General features: G+C 50.6%; 1 protein-coding gene across 4 annotated transcripts in view; it reads right to left on the bottom strand.

The window, feature by feature from the left end:
- The window catches only part of LOC144763994 (low density lipoprotein receptor adapter protein 1-A-like), a 266,279-nt gene that overhangs the window by 74,935 nt on the left and 179,046 nt on the right, over positions 1-12,298 (bottom strand). For all 4 annotated transcript variants that reach the window (XR_013596292.1, XR_013596291.1, XM_078650114.1 and 1 more), the window contains one exon: positions 566-705. Coding sequence is in view for 2 of the 4 variants with exons in the window: in XM_078650114.1 (XP_078506240.1) it covers positions 566-705 (140 nt within the window). In the remaining 2 variants the exon portion in view is untranslated. The remainder of the gene's footprint in view (positions 1-565; positions 706-12,298) is intronic.

Genomic DNA, 12,298 nt, shown 5'->3' with positions numbered 1-12,298 from the left:
AGGAGTCCCCAGAGGGCTTTACGCAATGTATCCACGTTTGCAGGTACATTCCCACAATAAATAAGTTACATTAGGTTACGCTTATGATACATAAAGTTAAATTGGGTAAAATCAATGACCTTTGTATAAAGTAATCTCTAACTATAGTGTATTGTTGACAAACCGAAATCAGAAGTTGGAAAGAACATAAGAACATCATTTTGGAGACAAAACCTAAGGGATGCCTTTGTGAGAGCAAATGGACAGACTTCGGTTTCCTCAAAGAGATTTTCCTGAGTGACTGCGTGAGTGATATTGTGTGCATGAGCGTGACTGAGTGCATGTGCGTGAGTGAGACCGGTGGCATTGAGACGTGGGGCCGTGTAAGCTAGGGTGGTATAGAAAGGGAATTATTATAGAATTGCCTGCAGTTGCTGTCCACGTTTTGGATTAAAGCCTGAGCCCAGTTCATATTTTTAAGTCCATGATCTCTATGACAAACATTTCTGATTTGGAGGTCAATGAGTAGAATGAGGAGAATTTGATTCGCTTTGACAGACCATAAGTAAATAAAAGCAGTTCGTACCCCAGACTGAGCGCGGAACAGAGATCCTACACTGGTAGGGCCTGGCGGAGTGACGCAGTATGGCCGATCGATCTCCATAGACGACAAAGGGTTAACAGTCGAGCTTTCACTGGAACTCTCCACGTCTTTGAGCCTGGTTTCTGAAAGAGGACAATCCGAAAGTTTATTTCAGCAACAGGAACAGAGGGTTACGGTTTTAAATAAATATATCCCCCACCAATAGAATGCAATAGAATTAAAATGAAATGCAACAAGAAATTTGCATTAATTGCAAGTAAAGCCTATGAAACAAAATCCCACTGCACATCAACAAAGCAGTTTTACAAAACCACTGCAGACCAACCCCCATGCCATGTAGACGTACACTGCTCTTTCTCACACTTACATCTAATCAGGCATCGAAATACAAGCAACTAGACACTTCGATGCCAGTACCAACAAAGAGTACTTCCCATTACCTGGCTCTGCACTTCTTGTCCTTCGCTCAGCCTACCACCATCTGCCAGTTTTCCCAACTGCTCTGACTGTCACAATGCAGATTGGATCTTGACCTCGCCTCCTTTCCTTACCACTGTGTACAATATTCGGAGACTGTTTCAGTCACTCCTCAGCGCCCATCCTCACCACTTCTCTCAGATGGTTGAATACTTTTCCCCACCAGCCTGTGTACTCATGGCCACCCAGACACTCTGGCCACCATAACTGGTCCCGATACTCTTGGGGCTTTCCCTGCAAAACAATTCCATTAAAGCTAAGCTGCCTCCAAGCTTCTCCTTTACACAATTTCCCCTTCCACCCCCAAACATATCCGTCGCACCAGCTCTTCTATACGGTGTAAAGGATGCGCCCTGGCCTTCAGCACTGTATCACGCTGCCGCAGCTACGCAATCACGACTAGCGCCTCCACACCAGAATCGAGGCTCCACAACAGACACAGATCCCTGATCCTTCTTGAACTTACACTTCTGCCAGCGAAGCCCTCAAAAACTACTCCCATTACTTACTTCCTCATTGTCACTGGAGGGAAACATCAGCACTGTCACATCTACCATGCTAAGCTCATGGTCAACTCATCTTTCACTGCGTAACCCAAGCATAAACTCCGCAGGCCATCACCTGCCTACACATCTCATTACCACCTTCATTTCTATCGGCTTCTTTCATTCTTTTTCTGAAACAATTGTAAGTCAATTCTGCAACTCGACCGCCATTTTCACACTTCTTTAAAATGATAGCTTCTCTTCTGCAGATGCATCATCAGCTGACACAGACTTGTTTCCCTACAAACATTCAGAGTTGAAATCTGCTCTTCAGAAGACTGTGCCCGTGACGAGCACAGATGCGCGTCAACCTGCGAGACTCTTCCAAAGTGGGACTGCCTTCTTGAGAACACTGCCCCGACGAGCATGAATGTGTCGACCAGTGAGACCCTTCCAAAGTGGGACTGCCTTCTTGAGAACAGTGCCCGTGACGAGCATGAATGTGTCGACCAGTGAGACCCTTCCAAAGTGGGACTGCCTTCTTGAGAACAGTGCCCGTGACGAGCATGAATATGGGTCGACCAGTGAGACCCTTCCAAAGTGGGACTGGCCTCTTGAGAGCAGTGCCCGTGACGAACATGAATATGGGTCGACCAGTGAGACCCTTCCAAAGTGGGACTGCCCTCTTGAGAGCAGTGCCCGTGACGAACATGAATATGGGTCGACCAGTGAGACCCTTCCAAAGTGGGACTGCCCTCTTGAGAGCAGTGCCCGTGACGAACATGAATATGGGTCGACCAGTGACACCCTTCCAAAGTGGGACTGCCTTCTTGAGAGCAGTGCCCGTGCCGAGCATGAATACGTGTCGACCAGTGAGACCCTTCCAAAGTGGGACTGCCTTCTTGAGAACAGTGCCCGTGACGAGCATGAATATGGGTCGACCAGTGAGACCCTTCCAAAGTGGGACTGCCTTCTTGAGAACAGTGCCCGTGACGAGCATGAATATGGGTCGACCAGTGAGACCCTTCCAAAGTGGGACTGCCCTCTTGAGAGCAGTGCCCGTGACGAACATGAATATGGGTCGACCAGTGAGACCCTTCCAAAGTGGGACTGCCCTCTTGAGAGCAGTGCCCGTGACGAACATGAATATGGGTCGACCAGTGAGACCCTTCCAAAGTGGGACTGCCCTCTTGAGAGCAGTGCCCGTGACGAACATGAATATGGGTCGACCAGTGAGACCCTTCCAAAGTGGGACTGCCCTCTTGAGAGCAGTGCCCGTGACGAACATGAATATGGGTCGACCAGTGAGATCCTTTCAAAGTGGGACTGCCCTCTTGAGAACAGTGCCTGTGACAAGCATGAATACGTGTCGACCAGTGAGACCCTTCCAAAGTGGGACTGCCCTCTTGAGAGTAGTGCCCGTGACGAGCATGAATATGGGTCGACCAGTGAGACCCTTCCAAAGTGGGACTGCCCTCTTGAGAGCAGTGTCCGCAACGAGCATGAATGTGTCGACCAGTGAGACCCTTCCAAAGTGGGACTGCCTTCTTGAGAACAGTGCCCGTGACGAGCATGAATATGGGTCGACCAGTGAGACCCTTCCAAAGTGGGACTGCCCTCTTGAGAGCAGTGCCCGTGACGAACATGAATATGGGTCGACCAGTGAGACCCTTCCAAAGTGGGACTGCCCTCTTGAGAGCAGTGCCCGTGACGAACATGAATATGGGTCGACCAGTGAGACCCTTCCAAAGTGGGACTGCCCTCTTGAGAGCAGTGCCCGTGACGAACATGAATATGGGTCGACCAGTGAGACCCTTCCAAAGTGGGACTGCCCTCTTGAGAGCAGTGCCCGTGACGAACATGAATATGGGTCGACCAGTGAGACCCTTCCAAAGTGGGACTGCCCTCTTGAGAGCAGTGCCCGTGACGAACATGAATATGGGTCGACCAGTGAGACCCTTCCAAAGTGGGACTGCCCTCTTGAGAGCAGTGCCCGTGACGAACATGAATATGGGTCGACCAGTGAGACCCTTCCAAAGTGGGACTGCCCTCTTGAGAGCAGTGCCCGTGACTAACATGAATATGGGTCGACCAGTGAGATCCTTTCAAAGTGGGACTGCCCTCTTGAGAACAGTGCCTGTGACAAGCATGAATACGTGTCGACCAGTGAGACCCTTCCAAAGTGGGACTGCCCTCTTGAGAGTAGTGCCCGTGACGAGCATGAATATGGGTCGACCAGTGAGACCCTTCCAAAGTGGGACTGCCTTCTTGAGAGCAGTGCCCGTGACGAACATGAATATGGGTCGACCAGTGACACCCTTCCAAAGTGGGACTGCCTTCTTGAGAGCAGTGCCCGTGACGAACATGAATATGGGTCGACCAGTGACACCCTTCCAAAGTGGGACTGCCCTCTTGAGAACAGTGCCCGTGCCGAGCATGAATACGTGTCGACCAGTGAGACCCTTCCAAAGTGGGACCATCCTCTTGAGAACAGTGCCCGTGACGAGCATGAATACGTGTCGACCAGTGAGACCCTTCCAAAGTGGGACTGCCCTCTTGAGAACAGTGCCCGTGACGAGCATGAATACGTGTCGACCAGTGAGACCCTTCCAAAGTGGGACCATCCTCTTGAGAACAGTGCCCGTGACGAGCATGAATACGTGTCGACCAGTGAGATCCTTTCAAAGTGGGACTGCCTTCTTGAGAACAGTGCCTGTGACAAGCATGAATACGTGTCGACCAGTGAGACCCTTCCAAAGTGGGACTGCCCTCTTGAGAACAGTGCCCGTGACGAGCATGAATACGTGTCGACCAGTGAGACCCTTCCAAAGTGGGACCATCCTCTTGAGAACAGTGCCCGTGACGAGCATGAATACGTGTCGACCAGTGAGATCCTTTCAAAGTGGGACTGCCTCTTGAGAACAGTGCCCGTGACGAGCATGAATACGCGTCGACCAGTGAGATCCTTTCAAAGTGGGACTGCCTCTTGAGAATAGTGCCCGTGATGAGCATGAATACGCGTCGACCAGTGAGACCTTCCAAAGTGGAACTGCCCTCCTGAGAATAGTGCCTGTGACAAGGAAGAATACGTGTCGACCAGTGAGACCTTCCAAAGTGGGACTGCCCTCTTGAGAACAGTGTCCGCAACGAGCATGAATATGGGTCGACCAGTGAGACCCTTCCAAAGTGGGACTGCCTCTTGAGAACAGTGCCCGTGACGAGCATGAATACGCGTCGACCAGTGAGACCCTTCCAAAGTGGGACTGCCCTCTTGAGAACAGTGTCCGCAACGAGCATGAATGTGTCGACCAGTGAGACCCTTCCAAAGTGGGACTGCCCTCTTGAGAACAGTGCCCGTGACGAACATGAATATGGGTCGACCAGTGAGATCCTTTCAAAGTGGGACTGCCCTCTTGAGAACAGTGCCCGTGACGAGCATGAATATGTTGTCGACCAGTGAGACCCTTCCAAAGTGGGACTGCCTTCTTGAGAGCAGTGCCCGTGACGAACATGAATATGGGTCGACCAGTGAGAGCCTTTCAAAGTGGGACTGCCCTCTTGAGAACAGTGTCCGCAACGAGCATGAATGTGTCGACCAGTGAGACCCTTCCAAAGTGGGACTGCCCTCTTGAGAACAGTGCCCGTGCCGAGCATGAATACGTGTCGACCAGTGAGACCCTTCCAAAGTGGGACCATCCTCTTGAGAACAGTGCCCGTGACGAGCATGAATAAGTGTCGACCAGTGAGATCCTTTCAAAGTGGGACTGCCTCTTGAGAACAGTGCCCGTGACGAGCATGAATACGCGTCGACCAGTGAGACCCTTCCAAAGTGGGACCATCCTCTTGAGAACAGTGCCCGTGACGAGCATGAATACGTGTCGACCAGTGAGACCCTTCCAAAGTGGGACCATCCTCTTGAGAACAGTGCCTGCAACGAGCATGTATGTGTCTACGAGTGAGACCCTTCCAAAGTGGGACTGCCCTCTTGAGAACAGTGCCCGCGACTAGCACGGATACACGTCGACCTGCAAGACCCTACCAAAATGGGACCATCTTCTTGAGTACAGTGCCCGCGACAAGCACCGATACGCGTCGACCTAAGAGACCCTTCCAAATAAAGTGGGACCGCCCTCTTGAGAACAGTGCCCCCAACGAGCACGGACACGCGCCGACCTGCAAGACCCTTCCAAATAAAGTGGGAACACCATCTTGAGAACAGTGCCTGCAACGAGCACGGATGTGTGCCGACCTAAGAGACCCTTCTAAATAAAGTGGGACCGCCCTCTTGAGAACAGTACCTGCGACAAGCACGGATACACGAAGTCCTGCGAGACACTTCCTAATAAAGTGGGACCGCCCTCTTGGGAACAGTGCCCACGACAAGCACGGATACGTGCCGACCTACGAGACCCTTCCAAATAAAGTGGGACCACCCTCTTGAGAACAGAGCATGGATACATGTCGACCTTTGAGACCCTTCTAAATAAAGAGATACGTGTCGACCTGCGAGACCCTTCCAAAGTGGGACTGCCCTCTTGAGAACAGTGCCAGTGACTAGCATGAATGCGCGCCGACCTGCAAGACCCTTAAAAAGTGAATGCCTTCTTGAGAACAGTGCCAGTGACGAGCATGGATACGTGTCGACCCGTGAGAGCCTTCCAAAGTGGGATTGCCCTCTTGAGAACAGTGTCCGCAACGAGCATGAATGTGTCGACCAGTGAGACCCTTCCAAAGTGGAACTACCCTCTGGAGAATAGTGCCTGTGACAAGCATGAATACGTGTCGACCTGTGAGAGCCTTCCAAAGTGGGACTGCCCTCTTGAGAACAGTGCCTGTGACAAGCATGAATACGTGCCGACCTGTGAGAGCCTTCCAAAGTGGGACTGCCCTCTTGAGAACACTGCCCCGACGAGCATGAATACGTGTCGACCTGTGAGAGCCTTCCAAAGTGGGACTGCCCTCTTGAGAACAGTGCCCGTGATGAGCATGAATACGTGTCGACCAGTGAGACCCTTCCAAAGTGGGACTGCCCTCTTGAGAACAGTGCCCGTGACGAGCATGAATACGTGTCGACCAGTGACACCCTTCCAAAGTGGGACTGCCCTCTTGAGAACAGTGCCCGTGACGAGCATGAATACGTGTCGACCAGTGAGACCCTTCCAAAGTGGGACTGCCCTCTTGAGAACAGTGCCTGTGACAAGCATGAATACGTGCCGACCTGTGAGAGCCTTCCAAAGTGGGACTGCCCTCTTGAGAACAGTGCCTGTGACAAGCATGAATACGTGCCGACCTGTGAGAGCCTTCCAAAGTGGGACTGCCCTCTTGAGAACAGTGCCCGTGACGAGCATGAATACGTGTCGACCAGTGAGACCCTTCCAAAGTGGAACTGCCTTCTAGAGAACAGTGCCCGTGACGAGCATGAATACGTGTCGACCAGTGAGACCCTTCCAAAGTGGAACTGCCTTCTTGAGAACAGTGCCCGTGACGAGCATGAATACGTGTCGACCAGTGAGACCTTCCAAAGTGGAACTGCCCTCCTGAGAATAGTGCCTGTGACAAGCATGAATACGTGTCGACCAGTGAGACCTTCCAAAGTGGAACTGCCCTCCTGAGAATAGTGCCTGTGACAAGCATGAATACGTGTCGACCAGTGAGACCTTCCAAAGTGGAACTGCCCTCCTGAGAATAGTGCCTGTGACAAGCATGAATGCGTGTCGACCAGTGAGACCCTTCCAAAGTGGAACTGCCCTCTTGAGAATAGTGCCCGTGATGAGCATGAATACGTGTCGACCAGTGAGACCCTTCCAAAGTGGGACTGCCCTCTTGAGAACAGTGCCTGTGGCAAGCATGAATACGTGTCGACCAGTGAGATCCTTTCAAAGTGGGACTGCCTTCTTGAGAACAGTGCCTGTGACAAGCATGAATACGTGTCGACCAGTGAGATCCTTTCAAAGTGAGACTGCCCTCTTGAGAACAGTGCCTGTGGCAAGCATGAATACGTGTCGACCAGTGAGATCCTTTCAAAGTGAGACTGCCCTCTTGAGAACACTGCCCGTGACGAGCATGAATATGTGTCGACCTGTGAGACCCTTGCAAAGTGTGAATGCCCTCTTGCGAACAATGTCCCTGACAAGCATGAATATGTCTCAATTATGAAACACATATTATTCATGACAAAGAAGTAACAGTTATTTTTGGTTTGAATTACTTAAAGCATGTGTTTCCTGGTGCAGGCAAACGCTCTTCCCCCAGCTGATGATGAATTAGGAAGGTTTACAGAGCAGAATTCTCACCTCTTTAAAGGCCTAATATAGCAATCAAAAGCTGAAAGATAACAGCAATCTACTTCAAAGTGTAAGGCACGATGGTGCAGCCCTTTTGCTATTGAGGAGCATATGTTCTCTCTGAGCTGGAAACCTTTTTACTAGAATCTGCAAATCATCCAGCAGATGGTGGCAGTATGTGGCTACAGTGGCAAGTTTACATTCAGGCGGAAAAGTGAGGGTTCGGGAACCTCAGTTTCCCAGTTGCCTTCGACATATCCCACGAGATCCTCCATTTACATTTAGACTTATAAGCAGGGGTTCCAAGGCTCGAATCTTCATACCAAAGGCCTGCACATACATTTTCTTAGAAAAGATGCAGGTAGAATACAGATCTACCTGGAATGTCACAACCTTTAATAATAATGTTCTTTCCATCCTTTTAACATCTTATTTCACTCAGGACTTTTTGGGCTATATCCACATGGCCAAGCCTAAGAGTTGGGAGTTTGGCATCTTGTAGTCTCATCATTTCTCTTAATTTAAGATTTTCATGCATACTCGTCATTTATATATTCCTTTTGCTCATCAATAGTTTCCTACAAATTAGGAACAGCAGCATTTCTGCACTACTTAAGGAGGTACTCTCAACATCTCTTGATCCTCAATACATACTTGTTATATAATGTAAAAGTACATGTATTTTTACTATGTAAATGTACAAGTTAAATGCCGGCATAAGGACCTGCGATGGATTCAACAGCATGGAAGGCCGACACAAGAGAGACCCATATGGAGCGGAAACATGCTAAAACAAAGTGACAAACTATATGGCATTGAAATAGGAGATCTTATTAGCATATTCCAGCACAGTGATATATAGCAAGAGAATCATATAAAGTAATTGTCAAGCCTACAATATGAGTTTGAGCTGTGTAAATGATAGTTCTGTAAGTATTTAAAGCTGAGACACGCCCCTGCGGCACATCAAGAGGCAATTAGAGACAGTATAATCCCATAGAGGCCAAAACAGTACCGGCAAGGAGGGAATCTCTCAGGGTTATGGCTCTCCTGTTGCCAATGCACCTGAACTTTAAATAGACCTTAAGAAGAAGTGGGAGAAGAAAGTAGAAACCCTAGATGAAAGTGACTGGAGGGATGCCACGCTGGCTTTATGAAAGATCATAATATCTGAAAACTGCGGATGATTTAACTCAATTACCTACATACAACATACCTTATAAACATACCTCACCTCGCAGAGGCTATGGCACATGGGTAGGATTTATGACCTACATACAACATACCTTAAAAACATTCCTCACCTTGCAGAGGCTATGGCACATGGCTAGGATATATTACCTACATACAACATACTTCACCCCGCAGAGGCTGTGGCACATGGCTAGGATATATTACCTACATACAACATACTTCACCCCGCAGAGGCTGTGGCACATGGCTAGGATTTATTACCTACATACAAAATACTTCACCCCGCAGAGGCCATGGCACATGGCTAAGATTTATTACCTACATACAACATACTTCACCCGCAGAGGCTGTGGCACATGGCTAAGATTTATTACCTACATACAAAATACTTCACCCTGCAGAGGCTGTGGCACATGGCTAAGATTTATTACCTACATACAAAATACTTCACCCCGCAGAGGCCATGGCACATGGCTAAGATTTATTACCTACATACAACATACTTCACCCGCAGAGGCTGTGGCACATGTGTAGGATTTATTACCTACATACAACATACTTCACCCCGCAGAGGCCATGGCACATGGCTAGGATATATTACCTACATACAAAATACTTCACCCCGCAGAGGCCATGGCACATGGCTAAGATTTATTACCTACATACAAAATACTTCACCCGCAGAGGCTGTGGCACATGTGTAGGATTTATTACCTACATACAACATACTTCACCCCGCAGAGGCCATGGCACATGGCTAGGATATATTACCTACATACAAAATACTTCACCCCGCAGAGGCCATGGCACATGGCTAAGATTTATTACCTACATACAACATACTTCACCCGCAGAGGCTGTGGCACATGTGTAGGATTTATTACCTACATACAACATACTTCACCCCGCAGAGGCCATGGCACATGGCTAGGATATATTACCTACATACAACATACTTCACCCCGCAGAGACTGTGGCAGATGGGTAGGATGTATTGCCTACATACAGCATACCTCACCCCATAGAGGCAGTGGCACATAGGTAGGAGTTATTACCTACATACAACATACCTCACCCCGCAGCGGCTGTGGCACATAGGTAGGAGTTATTACCTACATACAACATACCTCACCCCGCAGCGGCTGTGGCACATAGGTAGGAGTTATTACCTACATACAACATACCTCACCCCGCAGCGGCTGTGGCACATAGGTAGGAGTTATTACCTACATACAACATACCTCACCCCGCAGCGGCTGTGGCACATAGGTAGGAGTTATTACCTACATACAACATACTTCACCCCGCAGAGACTGTGGCAGATGGGTAGGATTTATTACCTACATACAACATACCTCACCCCGCAGCGGCTGTGGCACATGGGTAGGATTTATTACCTACATTCAACATACTTCAGCCCGCAGAGGCTATGGCATGCGGGTAGGATTTCTGCACACACATGCAAGAGGGGCAGCGTGGCCTTGGGTGGTTTCTTTCATGTGGTGTGGGAGTATACCAAGATTAAAAATGATTGGCAATCAAAATGACAAACAGGGACAAAGGTGATAGGGCGACCCGTCTGTACTACCCTCTGAATCACACATCTGGATGCCATGGATTTTCTGGGAAGAGTGGTGGGGAAGGAGCAATTGTGACAATTGACACCATGACCAAAGGGACATGAACAGAAACTCGATATCTCCAGCAGCACCGCCCACTAGTGAATGGAGGAAATCATTGACTGATGCTCCAAGGTAGAAGCCAAGGACTGATGCTCCAAGATGGAGGAGCCAATCTATCGAGCCAGGGGGTGGCCTCACAAACAGGGTAAGATCTGGGAACCATGGTGGGAATATTTTGGCATGCTTAATGCCCGACAATGTTGAGTGACTGTATTGAGGCAGGACCAATCAATCAATCAATCAAAGCATTTGTATAGCGCACTACTCACCCAAAGGGTCTCAAGGCGCTGGGGGGAGGGGGTCCGCTACTGCTCGAACAGCCAGGTCTTGAGCTGCTTCCTGAAGGCGAGGTGGTCTTGGGTCAGGCGGAGGTGGGGCGGAAGGGAGTTCCAAGTCTTGGCGGCCAGGTAGGAGAAGGCTCTTCCTCCTGTGGTGGCTCTTCGGATGCGGGGGACGGCGGCGAGGGCGTGGCTGGTTGATCGAAGCTGGCGGTTGGGAGCGTAGAAGTTGAGGCGGCTGTTGAGGTATCCTGGGCCTTGGTTGTGGAGGGCCTTGTGTGCGTGGGTGAGGAGCCGGAAGGTGATTCTCTTGTTGACCGGGAGCCAGTGCAGGTCTCTCAGGTGTCCGGAGATGTGGCTGCGGCGGGGGATGTCCAGGATGAGTCGTGCTGAGGTGTTCTGGATCCGCTGGAGTCTCTTCTGGAGTTTGGCGGTGGTTCCGGCGTAGAGGGAGTTGCCGTAGTCCAGACGGCTGGTGCCGAGGGCCTGGGTGACCGTCTTCCTGGTCTCGGTGGGGATCCATCGGAAGATCTTGCGTAGCATGCGCAGGATGTTGAAGCACGACGAGGAGACGGCGTTGACTTGTCTGGTCATGGAGAGGGAGGAGTCCAGGATGAAGCCCAGGTTGCGTGCGTGGTCTGTGGGTTTGGGTGCGTTGCCCAGGGCGGGGGGCCACCAGGAGTCGTCCCAGGCGGAGGGTGAAGATCCCAGGATGAGGACTTCCGTCTTGTCCGAGTTCAGTTTCAGGTGGCTGTTCATCATCCACTTGGCAACGTCTGTCATCCCTTCATGTAGGTTGGCTCTGGCGGTGGCGGGGTCGTTGGTGAGGGAGAGGATCAGCTGGGTGTCGTCGGCGTAGGAGATGATGTTGAGGTTGTGCTGGCGTGCGATGGCTGCGAGGGGGTTAATGTAGACGTTGAAGAGTGTTGGGCTGAGCGAGGAGCCTTGAGGAACGCCGCAGATGACTTCGGTGGCCTCCGATCTGAACGGGGGGAGGCGGACTCTCTGTGTCCTTCCGGCGAGGAAGGAGATGATCCACTTCAGTGCCTTCTCCTGGATTCCGACGTTGCTGAGGCGCTGTACTAGGGTAGGGTGGCAGACAGTGTCGAAGGCCGCGGAGAGGTCCAGGAGGATGAAGGCCGCCGTTTCTCCGTTGTCGAGCAGGGCTCGGATGTCATCGGTAGCTGCGATCAGGGCGGTCTCGGTGCTGTGGTTGGCCCGGAAGCCAGACTGCGAGGGGTCGAGGGAGCCGTTCGTCTCGAGGAAGGTGGCCAGTTGCTTGTTGACGGTCTTCTCGATGACTTTTGCCGGAAAC

The sequence above is a fragment of the Lissotriton helveticus genome, chromosome 6, assembly GCF_964261635.1.
Source record: "Lissotriton helveticus chromosome 6, aLisHel1.1, whole genome shotgun sequence".
In the NCBI taxonomy this organism is placed as follows: Eukaryota; Metazoa; Chordata; class Amphibia; order Caudata; family Salamandridae; genus Lissotriton; species Lissotriton helveticus.
This window is presented reverse-complemented; position numbering and strand designations above follow the sequence as displayed.